General features: G+C 36.2%; 1 protein-coding gene across 2 annotated transcripts in view; it reads left to right on the forward strand.

Annotated features, from left to right (window-relative positions):
- Positions 1 to 24,716, forward strand: part of COL25A1 (collagen type XXV alpha 1 chain) — a 152,697-nt gene that overhangs the window by 12,308 nt on the left and 115,673 nt on the right. For both annotated transcript variants that reach the window (XM_026848061.1, XM_026848062.1), the window contains exons 2-3: positions 7,869 to 7,895; positions 12,616 to 12,633. In XM_026848061.1, the coding sequence (XP_026703862.1) occupies positions 7,881 to 7,895; positions 12,616 to 12,633 (33 nt within the window). In that variant the 5' untranslated portion in view covers positions 7,869 to 7,880. The remainder of the gene's footprint in view (positions 1 to 7,868; positions 7,896 to 12,615; positions 12,634 to 24,716) is intronic.

Raw genomic sequence — 24,716 nt, forward strand, 5'->3', positions numbered from 1 at the left:
ATGTTACTCTTACTCTTCCTGAGGTCAACAGTAGTTTCCCTTTGCAGTAATTTGTCATAATGTTTGCAACATTTGTATAGTCATACATATGACTGTATAAATGTTGCAGATGCTGGTCATATGTATAGGCTACAAGGAGAAAAATAGTGTCTGCCCAGAAATAATCTTGCTAACCTGATGTATGAAGACAACAAAGGTGCTTCAGTTTGGGGTTCACTATCATACTTGGCCCTCTTTTTACTATGTATGTGATGTGTGCAGTGTTGGCCATGATATACTGAAGAATGTTTGCCTACAGTCTGTTAGAAGAGTTCATTTCAACTTAGATCTGCCCAGGTCTTTCTCATGTTTTTTTTTACATATATATTTCAGCAAAAAGAACAGTCATAATGCTCAGATACTCAAAAATGCATCTGCACCACAAGAAACTGCCTGTCAGATTTCTTGCATAAACTATAAAACTAAAAAGTATCTCGGCAATTATTTTTCAGCTGTGAAATATGCTTTTGAAAATCTGTGACTGTAATTTTTCTTTCATAGAACTCTTTGTACTGCCTTATTGTTACCATATGCGGCGCTTTTTTTGTAGCTTAGCCACACTGAATAGCCAAACTCTGAACAATTCTTCTTTCTCCAAATTGCTTACTTGTAGACATAACTAGTCCATCTTTTAATTGCAGAGAAGCCTTTAGAGTATTCAGTCTGCATGCAGGGCTCCTGGCTAGAAGTCTTGTATTCTAGAATGATGTTGCTCTGAGGAAAAGTTTTAGAGACTGTACCTGGATTTTCTGGTTTATTTTGAAATCTTTAAAACTGTTCCTCATCTTCCATCTTGTTCTGTTATTGACGATTCCCATCATCTAATTTAGGCTACTATGGACAATAGAGCCACTTCATGAAATTCATAGCTTCAGGTTGCATGTCCTTTTGTTTCTTGAAATTCAAAGAAACTAAAAAAGTGGGGAAAAAAATACAAACATTTTCTTTTCTGTAACAAGAAAAACAGCAAAATATGTGTAAGATTCCTGCCAGTTCAGCTTGGCAGCATTGGCTTATGGCTTTACATGTGCATGCTGCATATTTCTCTGTACTGAAGGCACTACACTTGGCAGGTGGTTTAAAATATGAATTGGAATAAATTCTGATAACCTTTATGCTCATGAACTGAAGTATCAATACTGAGAGCCTAGTCTAGGCATGGTGTATTTTTCTGACTGATAGAGGTGTAGTCTGGAGCCTTAATCATAGTGCTGCTATTTATTCTCCAGGTTTTATCAGGATTTTGCTTCTGAGTCTCTTCTATGTCTCCAGGGTATGCTTTGAGATCCTTGTTGACTTGATAAAGGCAATTTTGTATGAGTTTTTGATGATAGAGTTAATACATGGCTTGTAACCAAATGAGAGATTCTTGGAATTACAGGATGAGGCTATTAAGGGCTTAAGAATGCACTTTTTTCTTTCTTGTCTTTCTGTCTGTCTGTCTCTCTTTCCTAGTCTGAATGTAGTTTTTCCATTGAAATAAAACCAGTGTATTGGGAAGGGTTGTAGTACAAATCTTGAATTAATTCTGCATCAGTGTTTTGAATGAGTCTAGGAGAAGTAAAATGTTTCTAAAGGTTGAAGGAGACAGTCTATAGCAGTTCAGATAGCATCCATCCATTGCTGCCCAAGAAGATCAAGCAACCTAACAGTGCTGTGATTTTTTATTTTATTTTTTTTAAAAAAACCAACCCTTTATTCAAAACTCTAAATCCCTGCCTTGGTATGCATTTATACTTTTGCAGTCTCCAGGTGATGATCCATCTAGCTGAGTTTTATGTCTCAGGTAGTAGCTAATATGAACTGCTTGAGGCAAGAAATCAGGAAATTTTGAAATGAACCTTGAAAGAGCCTTTTAGAGTTTCATTTGTCTTTGTCAGTAATTTTGCTTTTTGTGGTAAAGGAGTTTTAGACATCAGGCTCAGCTCAGCTCATCTTTCTTGTACTCTTGTAGTTCATTCTTTTCACAGTAAAGTTTTCTCCAGCCCAAATTATACGGATTATTTGTTGGTTTGTGGTTAGGGTTTTGGTTTTTTTTTTCAGTAATGTCCTGATTGCTGTCCAGAGAGGCTTGTTGCAGATTGATTTAATGCACTTTTTTACTTCCAGGCTTTGAGAAAGTGACTTCTGTACCAGGGCTGCTTGCTCATATTGCTTGTAACAGCAGTCACTTCTAGTCATTGAAAAAGAACCAAGAATGTTTCATCAGGAGAAATTTAGCTAGCTGATGACCTTATTCGTCTCATTGCCTATGTAAGCTCTAAAACAAAACTTCACTAAAAAGAAATCTCATCAGACTTGCTAGGAATTCTATATCCTTGTTAGAAATACTGTATTACATCTCATTAAATAAAATTTGATAAACCTGTAATTAACCAAAGGAGAGAAAAAGAAAGGCATGGAGATCTATCATTTAATACCATGATGAGGAAACCTGACAGTTGTGAGTTTTTTAACTTCTATCAATATCGAAATAAAACTTTAATTTGAAAAGGCAATGTGTCATCCTTCACTTTACCTGAATTTAGTGGGGATGATCTGCAAAGCTGCTGTTTGAGACAGATTTTTATTTTTTTTCCTCCACAGAGGTATTTTTAAACTCAGTCTGACATAGTAACTGGCATGCACCTCATACTGCTGCTGTAAAGCTAGATTCCTGCTTTCTTCTGAATGTCCTGTTGTATATATATTGACATAAGAGATTTTCAGGCAGCTGCAAGTAATAATTTAACAATAGAACTTAACATAGATTGTTTAGAAATGTGGAATTTAGTCACATAATTCTATCAGGATAAGAGTTTCTGAATTCTGAAATGCTGCTATGATATACTAATTTAGACTATTTTAAAACTTCCAAATGTGGGATCTAAAGGATTTTTTTTTTTAATTACTGGGGAATACCTTAAAATGTGTTGGTTTTGGTTTTTTTTTGACAACTGAGTGCCAAAGCACACTCTCATTAAAATCAGTGCAAAAACTTTTGATTCAGTGCACTACAAACTGAGCTCAGAAAATACTTGTGTGCTGGCCAGCTCCAGCTATGGCATTGTTATGTCTCACTAGCTTTATTTCTTGGACCAACACTGCCCATTAGAAATCTTGAAATAATCTTGACTACTTACTTGTGACAGAAATTTCTGTAGATTGAAACCCAGTCTAGCATGGGATAACTGGGGCTCAGTTTAGTTTTCTATATTCATGTCTGTCTCAGAGACAGTATTAATTTTGTGTATGCATAGCATTTCAGACACCTATGGTATGCACTGAGAGAGAGAATTTTTTCCAAAATACTTGATCTCACACCAAATAATCAGGAAAAACGGTGAGTCATCAAAGTTTGGGAAACTTGTGTACATTTGGAGATGATAATTTGTCTGTCTAGAATTTATTTATACAGAAAGCTAGAATTGGATTAATTTGCAGTGTCAGAATTTTTCCTCATTCTTTCCACAAAGAATGCATTTGCAACAAATGCATTTCTCTCCACATTTCCAACGAATATAAACCTATAAAAGTTATGCAGTTAAAATATGCCAATCCACTTTATTTTAAAAACAAACCCAAAAAAGCTTCCTTTGGATAGAAGGTGGTCTGCAATTTATAAAGAAGAAATTATGTCTGTTTTCTGCTTATTATGTATTTTCTGGTTCACAATCTTCTGATGAGCATTCCTTAAACAAAAAGGATTGCTGAAGGAGGAGTGGAGAAGTTATGAGTAAGAAGATAATCCATATCTTCCTCTTCTTCTTCCCTTGGAAGATTCTTTTATTACATAGTGGATTTCAACATGTGGTATCTTTTCTTATCTTCACTTTTCATGTAGAATTTTCTGAAGAAATGAACATTGCATTAAAGCTGCCTAAAGTAGTAAGACTAGCTATCTTTTTGATAGGAACACTCTGAATATTTGTGATGTGTTTGCTTACATTTTCAATTTCTAACAATAATCCCTAAAATCCTTAAAATATGCACCTCCAGAGTAACCCATATGTAAAAAGATACTGCTTAAACGGAAAACAACCTATTTTGTGTAGTGTTCAAAATCTGACTAAAAATATCTTTTTTGGAGAAACATTATGCTTATAGTATTCTTGAGGAGTGGAAGCTACTTTTCACAAAAACAGACTGAAATGGCACTCGTATTCCTCTTCCTCCCATGTGTCATCTCTGTTCATATTAGGGTTATTAGATAGGTAGGTAGTGCTAAATAATACACAACTAAGTAAATAGTTGTTTATTATTTGAAATCTACTGTAGAGACAACTTTCAACTTTGCTTTTGAAGATCTTGAAGGAGTTGTACGTAATACTGTAAGTAAATATCTAGTAATAGCATACATTTAACAATGGTGGTGGAAACTTAGAAAGGAAATGCATAGTCCATAAGAAACATTTTCAATACCATCTGTAGTATCTACACTACACTAAGTGAACAGATAGTATGCATATCTGTACATAAACCTAGTCATCCACTTCTCTTTCATGATGTGTTGTCTTGTCTAGTTTTCTAAAATGTTTTATGTGGTTCGTGTTACAGAAGACCATGTATTTGGTTTGGTTGAAAAAAATTACTTGCTAATCTGTATTAGCAGTTATTTAGAGAACAAAGCAGAAAGTAGTTTGAACTAGTACGCAGCTCTAGAGAAAATCAAGTTTAAGTTCAAGACTGACTATAGTTTGAAGTCTTTCTTTCAAAATGAATGGAAATGTCTTTGAGTGTTCTGTGAGACTTCCAGTGCAATCATGTAATGAGTGTCAATAAACATTTTCATATGCAGGAGTTTTCTCAATGCATCCTGAAGCAGCCTTAGGTACTATTTCAGGTCATCTTTCTCACTCAGCCTGTATCGGTTGTGGAAATTCTGATTGCTGCCATTTTTGAAAAGTGTTTTCTATCTCTTTCCAACACTAGAAAGAAGCAATTAAGCAAAGGAGGACATTACCATGCTTTGCTGTCAAATATTTTGTATTTTTATAATGAAAGAATACTATTCATTTTCACAGTAATGACCTCTTATCTTCAAAGATTTTTTTTTTCTCCTGTAGGGCAGTATGTCTCAAGCAAATTTCTCTTTCTTCTACTCTATAAAGCAAATCCCAGAAGACTTTCCCAGACTTCAGACCAAGTAGTCCTGATACAAATGTAATCATGGGGGAAATTCCTATTATTTTAAGTTGTGAGCAGGTGCTTCTCCTCAGTCTACTGGGAATTTGTGATTCTTCTTCACTGAGACTCTTCAAGATGCTACATACAGTCCTTTAATTGAAGTGCAGGAGCTATGTATCATGGATAAATAGCAGGCAAAAAAATGCCTAGTTAAAATACCTATCATTGTAAGGGAGCACAAATAGTATTTTTTTCTCCTATGGTAAAGAAACATTCCCTGAGAGCAGTGCTTATATGCAAAATACACTGCTACAGCTGCAAGAGCTGTTGGCTGATCCCTCTAAGTCCACAGTTTGACCCTGTAATGAATTTTCCTTCTACAGATACTTGCATAATTCTTTTCTGTATTCATTCATCACAAGAATAATTAAATCTTTTGGGCTAAGCTTGCAGCAGACCAAATGGTTAAATTTAGCTGCTGGCCCACACAGCCCTCTGGGGAAATTTGTATACTTACCATGACCTTACTGTTGAGTGTTTTAACTGGTAATACCTGTAGTTTGCTTTCTAGAAGTAAATGTATTCATAGCCGGGGTTCAGCTCAGCCTTCGTTTTTGCACCTGCAACAGACTGTGTGTGTAAATATTACTAGATAAATATACTGTAGTACAGTGCTAAAAAAATCTCGGAAGGCTACTCATTTTGCAGACTTGCCATGATTTGGGGGCCTATAGTACCACATTTAGAAATTTGCTAAATAACTGTGAGAAAGATAACAAGTGCTGTATGTGTGCTGCACACATGGGATCAAGAGTCACTGAGGAAGCGTAATGATAAAAGCTGTCCTGTTAATGCACTGGTGAGTGTTGGTTGCTTTATTGGATACCAGGGAAGAACTCTTTAGAGACAGAATTTGAAAGATATCGTAGGTCATCCCAGCAGTCACAAACTTTCCCAGCACATCAGCACATAAAGAAGGTAATGGTCACGCAGATAACCAAGATGCTGGTGACCCTCTTTATGCTCTAAGCATGTCAACTACTCATGATGTGACAGAAAGCCACAGTAAGAGCTGGAGGGAAAGAGAGTTAAGGGGTTTTATTCCTGTAGGGCTTCCCAATCACAGTAACTTGTTATTGGATCTGACAAGTAGATTAGTGCACAGGCTCCTTAGAACGCCAGTAATGTACCAAAAATCATGAGTTTCACAATATGTACATCCAACTGATGTCTTCTTTCTTACTAAGTATGTCTGGAATTTTTGGCAGAGTCCATGATATAGGCTGGGAGAGGACAGAGAGCTAGGGAACTCACTAGACTGATATGGCATCACTTTTTCATAGTGTTTATTACTTTCTTGATAGCTGGTTGAATAGATTCATTCCCATGTTGCTCTAATTCCTATTAGTAGTGGTGCAGAAGGCAAGAATATGCGCTCCTGAGTGGTCAGCAGGACCCCTGCAGACCTGATTTAGACTAAACTGTTACACTTTTGAGTTTTGCTCACAAGCTGAAGCAGTGCTCAGAGAGTGGGCAAAAAGCAGTAAAGATTAAATGGATCAACATAAAAGCAGCAAATATGTTATGTGCTGTCATCTCAGCAACGGTGACCTGTATCAAGCAGTGTGAGCAGTCAGTCCTAAGGGGCTGTAGGCTTAGGGAAGGCAGTCTTAAGAGAGTGACTGTGAAGCTCCAGGGGAAAAGTCTGGCTGCAGGCCAGCATTTAAGAGAAAACCTCTCTCCAGCAGATGTAAACTAGTGTCCCTTTTGCATGGGTGAAAAACCTGAGAGGTCACATTTTCAGCCTAAAATTGGAATTTAATTGCAGAAGCAAATTCTCTACCTGCTTTTATTCCATTGTGAATGAAAAGTGACTTGTCTGTTCGTCAGAAGACAAAGCAATTACACGTCAACTTTAAAATTAATCCAATGTTCTTTAGCCCTCTTCTCTCTCCTCTGATCACCTAAACATGCAGTTGATACAGAACCAGTCACTGAGTTACAATAGCCTACATCCACATTAAATCTTTTCTAGAATTTGCATCCATGTAACTGGAATCAACCTCTGGACTCTGAAGGAGATAAGTAACTTATAAAGTACCAGTGAGGATAATTCCATGTTTCCCAAGGAAAAAAAAATGAAAGCAGAATAAAGCACAGGACTTCTTGGCCAAAGTATAGGTGGAAATCATAGGTACCTCAGTGAACTTAATGAGCTGAACTTTCTTAACCATCATTATTATAATGTTAACTTAGATACAGATTACAGTTACAAGATTTTAAGTGTTTGCTCATTTAATCTTGCAATCGTGTGATAAGAGCATTCAGTAAATAGCTATTCAGTAAATTTTTTCTGTTACTTAAAGAAAAATACACAAGCCAGATGCGTTATTTCATATGTTTTATGTTGTGCCGCTGTGATTTGTCAAACTAATAATTCCTTCATTGCATGTTGAACCTCTCATTTGTTAAACACCAGCTATTGCCTGGCTACTTCCCACCATGCTGTTTTTATTAATTCTGTTTTAGGTCATCTTTTTTTTTTTTTTTTTCTTTTCTGTGCCTTCGTTTGCAAAATATCTTTAAGGTATTGCATTTAACTGCTGACGTAGAATTATTCATCTTCTAAAGCCTGCAGTATTCCCCAAATCTATATTTTTCCTCATCTCCAGTGTTCCTCTGATTTAACTGTTCCATTTTGTTTTGACTTTTGATTATCCCAGGGTCCGATTGGTATGGATGGAAAGCTGGTAGGTGATTTGTTCAAAACCAGTATAATTTAGGTCTTGCACATATTCCCTCTTTTTTAATTACTCATGCTGAAATACAAGTTAATCACATATTGGCTTCTTTCAGCATAATTTGTTTCAACCTCAGTATCATAGATTTTTAATAGAGTGCCATAAAGCCACTTCAGCCCTTTGTGTCGTTCCAAGGAAATAGAGGTCAGCCACGCTATTCCTTCTTCCTTATAATTTTTTACCTGTATTACATTGGAAGACAGATGTTCCTACTCAGATGCTCTATCCAGAGAATGCTCCACAAGGGTAGTTCGGTGGTGCCTTTCGAACAGCAGTATATTATTTCTGACCATGTATCTGTGACTCTTGCTGGCTTCCTTTTTCCACAGGTTCTTAATTTTTGTGTTTTAATTTCTCTGTCTGGATTTTGTTGGCTGATTAGATCTGAACAGCTCTCATGTATCATTTTAGATGCATTTGTATGCTGTCCCAGATATTCTTTAGGGAGATGCTACTTGAATTGTTAGAAATAACCTTTAATTTTATACAATGCATTTATAAATACATTTGGGTTTCTGTATATATTTGTATATCCATATATTTAGGATGCATGAGCCTGGAAGTTTACGTTCCCAGCTTTTTAAAGATTAAAATCATGCAAGAACTGTGAAAATCCAGTTCCTGCCCTTTCTCATGCTATTACTTTTGCTCCCTCTCTCTCCTTTTCCAGGATAGACCTTTTCTCTGATACCCTGAATACATATCTCCTTTTCTGCCTTTTAATTTGCTACAAGTCCTGTTTCCTTTGTAAGCTCAACTTGTTAATTTGCAGTGTCAGCTTCCATTTTCTTCTCTTAAGACTCTTCCCTGTGCTCCTTGAGGTCTCTTTCTACTGTTACTTTTCTGCAATGTTTGCAGCTTCCAGTCAATAGGCTTTTTCTTTAATCTCCTCATAGACTATAGATAGTTTACCTGTTGACTTCAGCTAGACCTGGCTACATCATATATGTGGGTTTTTTTCTTTTAGTATTGCTTAAACATCAGTGGCTCATACTAGGTTAAATTGCTAGGAAAGCATTAACTCTCAAACATAGAAGACCTTCCATCATGGTAATTGGAATAGGCTGCTAAACTTAACCCCTTTCCTGCAAAATAATGTACTAAGTCAGTAAATAGTAAATATTGAAGGGAAAATTGTTCTGAAGATTTTGCTGAAATTGTGACATATTATGGAACTATATCCACTGTAGTAATGCAGATTTTAAAAATAAAATAAAATAAAATAAAATAAAATAAAATAAAATAAAATAAAATAAAATAAAATAAAATAAAATAAAATAAAATAAAATAAAGCAATCAGTAAGGGGAAATCAAGTACATGAGCAATGATCCAGAGTTTCAAAGCAGCAGCCACTAAAATACACCTGATCAGTTACTGGGGTTGGGACTGATCTGTAAATGCGTGCAGAGAACAGCAGTCAGTAGCTACAAGCAATGAATCAATTTTAGAGTATGTAATACATTTGAATAAAGAGAAAAAATGAGAGTAATGCTGAGTTTTCAGTCTTGAAGAGTATTTTCACCCTGTTTGTTCTCTAAAACATAGAGAAATATTTCCAGCTAAAACATTTTAATCTACAAGTAACACGTATTGGGCACAATTTACGCAGCAATGAGCTGGAGTGATTTCAGCAATCCTGAAGCCTTTTGGGGAATAAAAGCATATTAATTGAGACTGAGTTTGCTCAAATGAGTTATAATATCAGATTATATTCATGTTAGAGGGTTTTTAAATGAACACCAAAAAAATCTCAAAGAGCTTTTTTGCTGACCCTTTCAAAACATAAAAAAATGGGAGAAGGCAAAATGAACAGCCCCTTTTTGTCTACCATGCTTTGAATTGTTGTTGTGTGACAACAGCCCTTTACAATAAAAATGGTCAGTATTGTGATGCCTCTTTCTACCTTTGTAAGCAGAGCCGATGAGTTCCATAATACAGTGCTTGCTGCATCCTCTGGTTAGTGTCACCTACTGAATCATTAGTGAGAAGAGAAAATTGTACTGTAACTGTGATAGTTAGTAGGACAAAGAGTATCTAGGAGCATACAAAAATATGGAAGGATTGGGAACAACTGACAAAACAGAAGATAATTACCTTCACTAATGCAAAGTTCCTTCCATGTTCAAGTAGCTCATAGCCAACAGGATAAAAACATCCTGCTCAGTACTTCTGTATTCAGCATCTGCATTTACAGTTAAATTCAAGATAATTGCAATATTGACAGTGTATATAAACTGAGAGTAATGCAACTGTTACATTCCCCGTTATCTCTTAGTTTTGTGTTGCCATGAAAAACAATTGACCTATAAAAATTCTGTTTCCAGCTTTCCTCTCTCTGTATTGCAGACATGATAAAAGACTAATTATAAATGCACAATAACAAAAAGGCAAACTGATAATGCTGTTGAGAGTAGAAAACACTTTCAAGGGAGCATGGTTCCATCCCTGACATTCAGTTCAGGGTATGTTTGTGTTATGTGTGTATGTCCCTTATACATACAGCATATGCCATGTGGACACTTAGTAGCGTGTATGTCTAAATTAGATTGAAGAAAGAAGTGTCAGTTTTCAAATATTTTTTTTAAATATATATATTCTTTTTATTTGCTTTCTACTGCTTTAAATCAACATTTTGAAACATTTTGCTAATTTCAGTCTTTCATTTGAGTCTCTTTTTAATATATATGTCTCGGAAACAGTCTAAAGATTTCGTCAAAATTTATTGTAACTTTAGATATACTTGTGAAACAAAGATATTGTGAGTTTGTATATAAAAGTTTGCATGCATAGGTCTTGGTTCAGTTAATTTATACAAATTTATTGTACAAGATGCCCAGTACTGCATCAGTAAGCAAATCCCGGTGATTTTAGGATCAGGTATAGCATATAATAGCTTAAAACCTGCTGTGATGGGAAGATTGAGGTAAAGGCTGAGTGCTGAGGAATCCCCATTCTATTCATTAACCCAGTGTGATGTGTAACTTCATAGAAATGGCCGATTTGGAAAACTTTACTTCATTTTTTTTTTTTTTTTTGTCTGAAAACCTCTATAGTGCAGTGCTGTTGTAGGGAACAAAACTGCAGCATCCACAACAAGGAATGCTTTAAGCTGCCTTCAGTGTAAGGATTAGATAGCCACAATAATTCTGGTTTTTACCATGGTTCCTCTGTAACTTTATTTCTAATATTTCATACATTTTTTAAAAGATCTTTAAAAACTTGCATGTGAATTAAAATATGTTTTTCTGGGTTTTAATTTAACATGAAAGGTCTTAGTTACAGCATTTTTCTTCAGCTGCTTTTCTTGTAGATAATAGTTCCCAGTGCTTTTTTCACATACCTCATACCCCCACTTTAAAATCACACAGAATCACACAATAGCTGAAGATGGAAGGGACCTCTGGTGGTCTTCTGGTCTAACCTCTCTGCTCAAGAAGAGGCATCTAGAGCAGGCTGCCCAGTATCATGTCTAGATGGCTTTTGAATATCTCCAAGGATGGAGACTCCACAATTTCCCTGGGCAACCTGTGCCAGAGTTTGGTTACCCTCACAGTAAAAAGTGTTTCCTGATGTTCAGGCGGAAAAGTTTCAACTCTACGCTGTGCAGAAGTACCTTCTTGCTAAAGTGAAGAGGGTTTATAAACAGTCTCTATGCTCAGTATATTTCAACAAAAGGAAATGTAGTTTCAATGCATCTGAAATATTATTGAGATGTTGTAAAACACTAGAAGCTAAGCGAACCCTAGGAGTTTTAAGAATTCCTCTCTTTATAGGGAGAAATACAAATATTTGTCTCTGCCTTACCGTGCGAGCTGATTGTCTGGGTGGCTGTAGTTCAGAGTCACAGCACTTACACTGTTTTGTAATACAATTCTGCTTCATGCAAATAATTTGTAACGAGTGGGCTAGAATAACTGATGTCTTTCACTGGCTTTCCTAGGCTAGAGACCTCAGTGATAGAAAGTCTGCTCTGTAAGGGCTTGCAGCAACAAGAGATACATACAACTCCGTGTTCAAAGGGTGCCTCTCCATTTGTCCAGGAGTGGTCCAAAGGTGATGTTGATAAATAAGGGAGAGGAGATGTATCACCTACCTCTTGGGCTGACTGATAAGGTTCATCTGCTGCTGACTTGCTGGTTTATATATTGATTTATACTTGCTTAAAACTGTGGTGTTTGCAGCAATAGCAAAAAGACTATTGTTTGTCTAGCAATGTGATTATTCTGGTTTTAGATTTTATTAATTCAATAGGCAGTAATTAGCACCTCCTTTAAACATGGGGGTGAGCCATAATAGAGAAAAAACACCTGTACCTACTTTTAAATCAGCTCAGTGTCCGTAGATTCTTTCCCACTTGAGAATGATTAAATTATTCCTTCCTATAATTTCTAAATTTTTCTGTCTATTTAAAATTGAATTTTCTCAAATGTAGGTTCAGTGATGTGTGATTGTAATTTATTTCTGGAATCAGCTAACTGCAAGAAAGTTCATCAGTTTGAATTAAAACATTCAAATTCAATAGACTTAAGAGTCCATAATCTGACTTCAATACAGTTACTGGATATTTTGTTGTCTTCTTATTAGAGAATACTGTAACTATTTGCTACTATTTAAGGATTTAATCCTTGTCATAACTTTCCATGACCTTATCTTTTTCTTGTTTTTCAGGGTCAGCCTGGTCCTCAAGTAAGTGCCATCTTATTTTCCTACATAAATTAAAGCTAAATACAGGGCCCACCAAACTCAGGTTATCTACAGAGTATTTTGATGATTTTTTAAATCCTACTGTAATAAGCTAGAAACTGGTAACCATTGCATAATTCAGTAAGGCAAATATTTCCCAAGAGAAACATGGGCCCCCCATATGGTTGTCTGAATTCCCTCAGCTGTTTGACCAGATGGTAGGGTTAACAATGTAATACTGAATAAAGCAAATCTCCTAACTATGGCTTGAAACTTTGCCACCTAACTTTAAAGCAAGATAAAATAACTTAGCAAATGTGTAGCAAATGTAATACTTCAACTGCTTATTAATCACATGCTAATAATGTTGCTATAATCCAGGCACCCCTCAGTTATTTTAAATATTGCGCTGCTAGGTATTTTAGTTAATTATATATACTGCTTTGGATTAGTTCTGCTTTATTTAAGAATAGTAGAACTTTGTCTTGTGAGCTGTAGTTGAAGACGTGGAAATGTAGGGTTCTAACTTCAGTTCTAAGGTAGAAATAGACCAGCAGAAAGGAAACAATAGGTATAGCAAAAATGAAATGTAAATTATTGAGTTAAAGAGCGGTATAGAAATGTGGAAGAGCAAGGAACTAAGATTTTAAAAAAAGCTGATACCAAAGCCAAAGTTAGGGAAGCCAGTTGAAAAACTCTACCTTTCTGCATACACAAGATCCATTATGGGGAGTAAACTCTGGTTGGTGGGACCCTCTTTGCACAAGCGAATTGCCTGAACCCAGATTTCTGTGAGGGCCTTTTATATTTCAGAGTGATAATTGAAGGTGAAAGCTTTACAGCCTTATTGACTGAATTCTTTCAGGTTAAGATCTTCTTTACAGGAAGCAACCATTTTCCTCAGATTATTTTGTTTCTAATCATTGCTTTCTGTTAAAAGACAGTTTGTGTTACAAACCCTTATCCACTCAGTTTGAACGCCTAGTATCCTTGCAGTGCTAGGCTTCATTTAGCAGTATTATATAAGTAGTCCGTATGATACTGGAAATGACCGTGCCCCTCGGCGCTTACCTCTCACAGTAGGCTCTCGATGTGTGGCCTACACAGAAAGGCATCTTCAGCCTCTGTGCTGCTTGGGGTCAGTGAAGAGAGAGAGTGTAATTCTGTGTGGCACTTGCTCTGAACAAGCTCTGCTGAGGACCTGAGGCCTCAACTTGAGGCCTGAGTTAAGGACCTGAGGACTTCAGCTTGAGGCTGTTGGGCTGCCCTCTAGCTGATGTTGACTTGTGCTGCCACCCGTGTCTTTTCCCTCTGGGTTTGGACCCCCACCTCCCACATTTCAGTTGCTTGGAGAGTGTCTCTTGCTTAATGCTTGTAAGCAACTTCTCAGTCTTCAGATCTCATCTCTCTACATAAAATACTCTGAGGTAGCTGTAGGCAAAGAACCGCAATGGAGATAGCAGCATTCGGTGCTGTTTTAAGGTCAGAAAAACAGAAAAACCTTGTCATGATTGTAAGAGAAGTGGAGTTCAAACCACAAGAAGAATCCTCTAAACATCCTTCCCTCTGATTCCCTTTATGCCCTGAATGAATATACAGGAAACCGGTACAAGGTACTGGGACCCACAAGACTTAGAATAAGAATTCTTCCATCGTAACTTCAGTAGTTCCTCCCACTGGAAATGCTCATCTCTATGCCATTGCCGTTGTTCTAAGCAACGCTTACCATTATTCTTAATACTTCATTTTCCTCATTTTCAGCTCAGGATGCTCTTATTGTGGCAGGAGTATATGTATGTACTCAGTCATTCTGAATGGCTGATTGAGTAGAGGAATAATTCCAGCAAGGGCACTGGTCAAGAAGTCATAACGGCACGAGACAGTCAAACTAGGATTCAGCTTTAGATCAAGATTCCTAAATCTAGAAGCTTGTGCATAGGTGTTGATATGTGAGGTGTCTGAGCACTCCTTGTAGTCAGTGAAGGTTGAGTCAATGCTCAGTGCACCTAGAAACTTCTTCAGTTCACTGTAAACTCCCAGGGCTCAATTACATTGCTTACATACAGGCGTTTGTTGCTGCATGAGATGATCCAGGGTCTCCCACCTAGCCTCTGGCTGTTGTGTGTACAAAAGCAGGCGTCTGTCTTGGACCATTGTTGTATCTGTCAGTCATGGGCAGCTGTCTTGGAAACATAGGGAACCTCTCACATGACACCAGTTGTACACATTCATGCCTCTTAATTACAGATTCTGATTATAGACAGCTACTGAATCAAATATCCATTCTGCGAAATTGCTTTCCAGCCTATGTTGACATCTACATGTCTTGGGCAACTACATGTAGGCTGTACATTTAGATGTATTTCCTCTTAAACTGAAACCCAGATGCAGCTAACTTCATTAGACCGCATTTTAAAAATGTTGAAAGCTGTGGTTGAAAATCCCACGACTTTGTGAAATTATTTTTAAAGTATCGATAGAAAACAGAATCTGTTCACATACTGGTAAAATAAGTCAACCCCCCTCATCTCTCATTTAAAAAACTGCAGAAATTTCAGCCATCCAAGATTGTCAGTAATTTTCCCGGTCTCAACTGTGTCCATGAGAAATCCAAAATGAAAATTATTGGTCAGGTTGGTTAGTAAATAAAGGCTTCCTGACTTCAAAGACCAGAATTTCTATGTTGACAAAAGAAAGTTTTTTTCTGTCATGGCCATGTAAGTCCACGCTAAGATCAAAGATAAATTCTCATCCTTTTTATGCTGAGTGTTTTATTAACACATATTCTTTTTTTTTTTTGCTATGATTTTCAGTAAGTATACACTTAAATTCAACACATATATAATTACAGGGTACAAGTATAGATTCATAACAGATCGGTTACATCTATCTTTTTATCTTTGAATTTTTACTGCTTTTTTTCTTCAAAAATACACTGCAAAAGATAATTTTCCTTCATATTTTCCCGTTTTAAGTAAAAAGAAGATTTATTAGAACCCACAAGCATTTTTTTCAGAAAAACGTCATGGTTCTATTGTAGCTCTGAAAGGTAAAGACCATAATAAATAGCTAGATAATTTTTAGCATAAGCTTTAAAACAATAAAATACCTTCTTATGATTTTGGTTTTCTGTTAAAAGAAAAGCTGTTTCAAATACTAGTTTCTCTGTAGAAGAGCAGGTAATAAAAATCTTTAATATTTTTGCTGAAAATTAAATTCTGGCTTTTGAGTGACCCAAAATAATACCTGCCTTTTCTTGTTTAGAAGGTAAATATGTACTTAGATTAGCTTGTACCAGAAAGGTTTATTTTCCCAATAAATCTATACAACCAAAGTCTGCCCATACATCTCCTGTTTAAAATAATGAAAGTATTCATGTTTGTCAAAGAACAGACTTTAGCTTCTAGTCTAAAGTTAATTCCATGATGAATGTTCTATCTGGGTAAAGAGAGAAAGCTTGTTATTTTTAACGTTTTTTTGTTGTTTAGAAGTAAAGTTCATATAAACATTAGAAAACAGTGCATTTAGTATTATGGTGAAGGAAGACAAAATGATCCTTTACAAAATCCTGCTGAACTAAAACTTGTTAACAAATATAAATGTGGGGTGGGGTGGTGTTTCAGTGTGACTTCATCTCAGTCAGTCAGCCTTTTTCTTCTTTGTGGCAATATCCTCTCCCTGGCGGATCTCTAGTGCAACATACTTTCTCTCTCATGTCAGCGTACATGATCACTCTCTGTGTGGGACTTTGAGATACAGCAGCCCCACAGATGCTTCTCCCTTCGCTTTGGCAGCCATTCAAATTTGCATTAGAAATGGACAAAATCCTAATGATTGATACTTGTTTTCATGAGATTCTTATTCTCCTATATGTGAAATGTCTGTGGAAGTGATGTTATTTCAGTCTGAAATTTTCCAGTGTTGTGTGCATGATAAAGGGTTACCATAGCAATTCTGGTGACAAATGTATGCGTGTGTCTTTTTCACCGTCAAGCTTCAGGCTATGTGACTGAAGTATTTTTATTTTCTGATGACAGAGATTCTGATTCATGGTTAGACAGGCTATTACTAGCTTGCGCTGTCAACAGAGCTGGTGGGAACCATTTTAACTTTTAGTTTTCTGCTTTTTGTCAAGGACTGAAAAAAATAGCCAGCAGGACATAGGCCATAGTTTTGAGCTGGTTTGCATGGCAGCACTGTATGCAAGAGATTTGTTTATCATTTTCTAGAGAACACTGTGATGGTATGGAGAATCCTAGACCTTAGGAAAGGCTTGAGTATCTGACAGCAGGAAGGATGGGAAAGAGGTTGTCTAAAGAAAATGTATTTTAAGTTCTGCTGAGTTTCCCTTTTGGTTTTGGTAGTTTGGATAGCCATCTGCATTCCAAAACGTGTTAAATATTCCTCTCAGTTAACACATGCCATTCAGTACTGGAATGGTTGATAAGGTCAAGTTATCATGTATGTGTTTTGATGGTTTTTTAAGCTATGGACAAGGTACATAATATGTCCTGTTGACTAATGCTGCATAGTGGTTTCTACCTGTCAGATCCTTAGAGCTGGACAATCTTCTTTTGTACTGATCACCATAAATTGAGGTGTAACTTCCGTGTTCCTTGTTCCCAGCAGTTTGCCTTTAGGAATGCCTCTAGTCTACTTGTGTGGAGAGTGGGGGAAGGAGGCAAGAAGTACCCTTATGAAGGATGGAATCAGTATAAGGCTGGAGAAATAGTTCATCACCTTGAGATATACTGTGCAGTAAAGTTCCTGCTCCTGAGAGAAACCAAGTGGTGGTATCCAGGCCATCAGCTGTTCACACTCTATAGAATGATCTTGTGGAGTGTTTTATCCTCCCTCAGCTCCTTTGTAAGCTTTTGATCCTGCTGAAGGATTGTATGGCTCAGTTTGAATATGCAAATGCTAGTCAGATTTTGAGTTATGAGTTGCAGGTCAGATTCTGCTGTCAGATGTTAACAATTAGTTTATGAGCAAAGAACTGGTACAGTCACTCACATTTTTATTTTCTAGGCAGTTACGGAGCGATATTGTCTTTGTTTTGTATGTTTGTGTGTGCATGTCCACACTTTTTCAGGACTTCGTCAGACCATTGTTTCAGTGTATGTTATGAAATTCCTTCAATAAATTTTGTGCGTCTTAGTTTCTTTAATCATTATGTAAAACTGTGATTACTTATATAGAAATCAGAATATGAGTTAGAAGTTGGGAGAAATTCATGGGGGTATGCGCTCTGTGATCTTTCATTTAAAGGGACCCAGATATCAATTTGCATCTAAAGATTTGGATTAATGTTTTTGTTTCTTCTGAAGGGTCTTCACTAACATGTGAACAGTGGAAAGAGCTACTGCATTGCCCATGTTCTGCCCTAGGTATTACTGATGTCGGTGGGTGTTGACATGTTGAGAGGTACTCTAAGTTAAGAAGGAAATGTATTTTTGAAGGGAATTGAACAGTTTGTTAGGCTTTGGTAAAGAAGGACAAGTACTGAAAGAGAATATATAACAGGTTTATTTATCCTTTGAAAAAATTCTTCCTAAGTGAGTTTAAGACATTTGTAGGTTTTTTTCATATGCACACCACGCATTTCCTCCCGACTACTGTCATCATGTCCAACTAATTAGTTATACCTGTCTAAATGAAAATGAGATTAGGCTTAGCCTGAGAGTTTGGGCTCATATACAGCAGTAGAAATAGATTAATAAAGTGTCTTTTAAAAAATAGTCTGATATAATGGCCAGAGAGACACAGAAAGTCAGCCAAACACAGTAACTAAAAGTCTGTTTCTTACTTGCATTTTTACCAGTAAGGCCAAATACTGGATCCCATTGCTACTGATAACAGTTTACTATTGATTTTGAGATCAGAAATTAATCTTAAGTGAGGGCATCACGTAAATAAACAAGCTTGTACTGTTTCATATGTACTTGGTAGGCAGAGCTTTGCCACTTGCTTACCATTTTCCTCCCTATCTAAAGCTGTAATAGAATTCCTGAACACTATTGAAATTGTGTGGTCTTTTTAGGAAACAGCCCATATTGACTTGTGAACACGAAGAAACAAATGCCATCATCATAGCTTTTGATTTTATGTTAGTTGCCAAATTGAACCACATCAGAGAATGTTGGAGGAGAGATCATGCTCAAAACTCATAAGTTTTTTGTCTGGTGTGTACATAAATGTTTATGACACAAAAGATGCAGGAAATGTATCTTCCCAGATAACGTATTTAATGGTTTTTAAGTAGGTTGCTTTCTCAGCTTTGTATGTAATAAAGCAGAAGTTATTTTTGTTAAAAGGAATTAACAAAAATAAGCACTTTTAAAACATGAAACAATTCAGTTTCCCCTTGTAGACTTATGTACATGTATGAACCAGGATAGCTGTGAATATTAAAAACTTCTTTGGCTAAGCAGATGGCATTACTGCAAATAAGAGGATTCTTTGCTTTGTGAAGAAGAGAGCACAGAATTGGAGATTTAGGGGCAAATTGTGCTGGACTATCAGTTGTACCAAGACTAAGGAAGCACCACACATAATTTAAAAAGGCTGAGAGGATTAAGTTCCAGGCATCAACAAGCAAAATTCTTGCAGCATTGGATATTGTGCTCTGCTTCCAACATGGTTTTTTGTTTGTCTTTTCTGACCCTTTTGTCAGGATTTGTGAAGGAGCCTCTAATGGCAGATTAATTACTTCCCTACAGTAACCTGCTAGGTGAACTCGAGGATAATCAGACTTGTTAGAACTCTGTTCATCTAATGTCAGATGCCCAAAGTGGCAGCCAGACTGCTACCCCAACTGTGCCACTGTGTTTTTTTACCTGCTCTGATAGGCAGGCTTTTGGGTTACAATTTCCTAACTCTCTCTGAAATCTTGTGCTGAAATAGTAAGATGTTCAAATGTTCCACAGCATTTCCTGGAACTGATAATTTATTTCTGATTTTCTTACTTGATTCAGAAAAATATCAGATTTGAAGTCTGTTAATTAAATGTAGGTTTTGATTTTCTACAAACACAGAAATAAGAATATTCCTTGTAGAGAATTCTGTAGAAAGGGCTCTTCATGCAAAGCAGTGTCATCTCTGGATGCCCTTGTAAGATAAGTTCTGTTGTTATAGAGGTGACTTCTTTTAATAAACTTGAAGATCTACCTCTGAAGTAGCTGTATGCAATAGATGAAGAAAGGTTGGAAGATGGGTTCTTGGACCAGTTTGTTCGGCCCCAAAATTTTAGAGGTTGATCCCCACATTTCATAGTTCACATAGTGACCATCTATATGGCACAGATACTCTGAAAAAACGAGTCTTAGATTAAAACCCAAAACAACTAACATATAAAACTCTAAAAGAAAACGTGAAGGTCAGCTTTCTATTTGTAGGGTGTTATTAACTTTTCTTTATGGTGGCATCATTAATTCTGAAAAGAATTGGGTTTGTTTTCATAAAGTAAACGTGAATATATGATTCACTTGTCACATATGCTAGCAAAAATGTTACGGGGAATCGCATATTAGCATTCCACCTATTCATCTAGATGTTGCAGCTGTCACCAGAGCATACTGGATCTTCTAACAGCAAGTGAAGAACTGTGAAACAAAAATTACTTGTAAGCCTTAATTTGGTACAGCATTGCTTAACTTAATAGAGTACATATGAGTACAAAAAAACAATTGCAAGCCAAGTACAGCGGTTCCATTATGGGATATACAAAGAGTTGTCAAAATACAATTAAGAACTCCAAAATATTTCTTGTATTCCTAAATCATTTCTTTATCAAATGACCTTTGTATATTCTTCATGCTGTTTTGCAGATGGCAGAAACACACTAGTGTGTTCTGTGTTTTATTAGGAATTATGTCAAAACAAAGTATTTCACTGTGTTCAGGAATATTATGTAGTATTTTACTATCCTGCTGCACATGTTTCTAATTCAATATTAAACTCCTACTGGCTTATTGTTTTTATGGATCCTCATGCTGTATTTCAGCTTTGAATTCCAGTTCAATTTGTTGCAGATCCCAGTAGTTTCATGAGCTTAAAAACCAAAAAGTTTTAAAAATGTGTATCTCATCAAGCTTATGGTGATGTAAAGATAATGTTGTGATATCTGAGACCTTAGTCTTTCACAAGGTTTTCAAAATATCAGAGTTTCCTTGATCACCCGTTATCAGTCTAGAACCTTGGTGACTTTCTGTGCTGGAAGATTCTAAGTCCTGCAAACTAGAGCAGACCTGGGAGTTTTGGATCTCAGGTTGCCAGATTGAAAGCTTCAAAATTTGTATTTTCCGTTATAAAGTGACACTTTTGTCGACTGAAATTTGACTTTAAGCAACCTTATATGTTAGCAGAAATGCTTCAGGTTTTTTATATTGAACTGGTGCTGGCATGTAGAGCTGTGATGATGTGCTATTCCTTCCTGTAAGTATGAGTCAAGCTTGAAAGAGAGAAAGAAGAAAAAATACAAAATACATCAATTACTGCATTGGAGTGTTTTGTGTACTGCTGATAATGTTATTGATGAGGATGGCATGGGAGTGTCCGTTCTGTTTGTGAGCTTTAATTCAGAGTTCTGCGTTTGAAAAATACTCTGGCTGTTCCTGCAATAGCATAGGAGTTCCTAACAATCTTTTTTTTTGAGCTCCATCAATAACATTCAAGACTTGTGAGATGCTGAGAAACATGTAAGAGAATCACGTATTTTCAGAAATACAATCCAGTTATATTGCACAGTATGTCTGTTAGTGATCACTTGCCAAAAAGAATGAATATCCATTTAAGTGTATATATACATATGTGTGTAATTTCCCCTGAAGATGTTCTGAATTTTGTAGACCAAAGTATTAGTCTTGAGAAGAAAACTGTTTTGTTTTTAATAAACTTTATGTTGTCTTAAATTGCTTCCTGTATAACAAAAGATGTTGCCAACCTTAAAGGTTACAAAAATATCTTCAGTAATCTCACTTTTATATATGTCTATGTATAAAAATATGTCTATGTTTGTAGCTGATATAAAAATTCCTTTGCATTTATCCAGTATTTCAACTCAAAATTTACAAATCCAAACAGTTCACAAAATAGCACTATGAAGTATGTCACTGTAGTTTTCCCATCTTACAGATGAGGAAATTGAGGAAGATAAATGAAAGGTTTATTTCTTTTAACTAGCGTTTTTTGTGTTATTGTAATACATATATTATTTCAAATGCTATTTTTATGTGCTTTTATTTCTGTATCCTCATTGACTTTGAATCAATTAATCGGTGGTTAAGGGTTGACACACCCCCATCAAGACTAGTGTTATGACTTAGTGTCAAGTCTTTGCCTCTTTTAGTAATGACTTATAGCTAGGATAGTTTGGAGACATTTGCAGTAACCTAGTACTTAGAGGTTGCCTCAGATGGATTTGTGCAGTGTAGCTTTTATCATCACATTTGACAGGCAGTTCTTGTAGAAAAAGCTTGTCTGGGTACCAGTGGAGCCTGGCATGCACAGGAACTACTTAAGGGACTACAGGATATGCAAGGGGGGATAGAAAAGAAAGAAGGATAAGATCCTCAGAGACATTATATGGGTATTTCACTAAAATAATTTTTTCAAAAGCATTAGCATATCCTCAAGTTAAAAAATTTACTTAGGCTGTGAAATAGGTTTGTTGCTCTTAATCTATGGAGGTTATACTGCAGTCTCAGAAGCCTTTCTATCCCTTGGGCTATATTTTACATGGCTGTGGCTTTATATGAATGCGTTACTGTCATTTTAACCGTTTATGATTTAAGTAATCTACCACAGCACTTCTTTTACAGTAGCATTTTATAGTGGCATTTGCCGACAACACTAAAAGAGTATCTTTCTTTGACATTCTACTACCTTGAATCAGCAAATATAACCTGTACTGGGTAATAAAGTTTGGAAAAGGAAAAACAGTGTATGTACAGGATGCCATGCCTTTGAAATGCTGAATGAAACTTGGGGCATTGCTACTGAAACAACTGGATTCACCACAGTAAATGGAAGAATGGAATTGACCTCCCCTACTTAAAATCCATTGGCTAAAATTAAGTTTAGTGCTGAAATACAGCAAATGTATGTTGGCTGCAAAACCTTGTTTTTATGTGAGCTGTCCAGATTGCTTATTTACACAAGTTCAGCCTTTATTACTTTAATGCAAATATGCTTTAATACGATAGGTACAGGCCAAATTGCTTCAAAAAGGGTACCAGGCTTTTTGTAGCAGATTCTTTGAAAATAATCTTAGTGCTTTCAGTAAAAAATGTTGAGTTATTAATTTCTTCCATAGAGAGAGATGGGGAAGGGGAAGAATCTATGGAATCAGAATGAAATGGGTATGGGTCACAACAATCAAGTTGGGTTTTTTCCTTGAATTGGCTTACTTTTATTTCACTAGCTGCCTTGTTTTGAAACTAGTCCTTATTTCAAGTATATGAACAGAGTATTTTTCAGATATTTCAGTCATTTTTTTGTGTGTGGTTATGATTTTTTGTAGAGCTGTACCTTATGCAGCATCTGATAATGAAGGACATAAATCTTCTCCTTTACCCAATTACCAGTCAAAGATGGATCTGCCTGGTAGATACTTGTACGGTATTTCTCTACACAGTAGTAATGGAGACAGTAAAGTTGAAAGATCCAGAAGGCTAGGGAGCTCTTGGAAGGTATATTTCAGTGACCACAGGTACTTCTCTTGTACATAGTGACTGGAAGTGGTGAATCTTCATTGCTCTGAAACTCTCCCCTTCCCTTGCTTTCTTCCTTTGTCTGTTTTCTTCAAATTTTTATTGAACTTCAGCCTGTCCTCCTCATCAAAAAGGTTCTTTTGAGTCAAATAAAAAATACCAGATGAGCAAAGGACACTGTCATTTCAGCTGAACTATACACTAGGCTGCTAAGTAATCAGGAAAGCACCAAAGGTCTTTGAATTACAGAAGCCACTGTTCATGCTGTAGATAGAAAATGACTGCAACATTAGAGTGTGAACTACTGCTTCTGACAATAACAGGAAGTTGTTAAGTCCCAGTGAGATGATTTTTTACTAAGCTTCTAGGAATAAATGAGAGAGCTGGCCTATGGATGAAAATCTACCAAAGGAAGTATAAAAAATATTTAAGAGTATGTTTTTTTATCTCAAAAATCTGGAAAAAAGATTTCATGAGTTTGATTGGCAGGAGTTATAATTTTTTCTTTCCAATTTCTATTGTGTTGAGAAAGAAAGCCAGAATATACTTCCATGATCCCTGCAGTTTTATAAGCCTTAAATTCCACTGGACTGTACTGGTGTTCCTTTTAAGTTTTTTTTTTTTTTTTTTTTTTTTTAGTATTGTTTTCCCAAGTTCTCATTTGGTTTTAGAGCATATTAATTGCTTCCATAAAGTAGAATGTTTTGATCGAGTTCAGGGCAGGAATATCAATGCATCTGCTCAGACCAGGGAGCCAGAAGGATACCAGGCTTTTTGAGGAAAATAGCTCTGTATTTGTACAGTCTGCTTATTGGCTGCTTGCTGGTACAGTCCTCAATGGGGAGTGCAGAAAACTCCTCTGGAGTGGTACTATGCCGTTGTTATGTTAATAAATGGGGATAATTGGGAGCTTAGGCAGTGCTAGTTATTTCTTCTCATTGTTTCATATTCCTTTTAATGTTCAATGCAAAAAAAAAAAAAAAAACAAAACCAGGCATGAAGTCTGTGGCAGTAAAAACTGTTTAGAGCAATAACTTCTTTCCTGCTTCAGTAGTTTGATGCAACAATAAATGCAATTGTTCTGAGGAAAAGGTGGAGCAATCTACCTTGAAAACTCTTTGCACTCTAGTTCTTATTGTAAAATTTGAAAACAGCCTTTCATTCTTCTTACTCTTCATGTCCCCCAAACGTGCTTTTTTATGGTTAATCCATTACTCCTTGAATTTCTATGGTATCGATTCTGTTGATGGGAGTGAATATTTATTAATGGAAGTAAGAGACTCCAGTCAACTGCACTTTCCCTTGTTATCGAATCCTATAAAATATTGAATCTTATCAAGAAGCCTATGACTTATAATAAATATTTTTATCTATTGA

This window comes from Athene cunicularia, assembly GCF_003259725.1.
Source record: "Athene cunicularia isolate RWA chromosome 4 unlocalized genomic scaffold, athCun1 chr4_part2, whole genome shotgun sequence".
Taxonomy (NCBI): domain Eukaryota; kingdom Metazoa; phylum Chordata; class Aves; order Strigiformes; family Strigidae; genus Athene; species Athene cunicularia.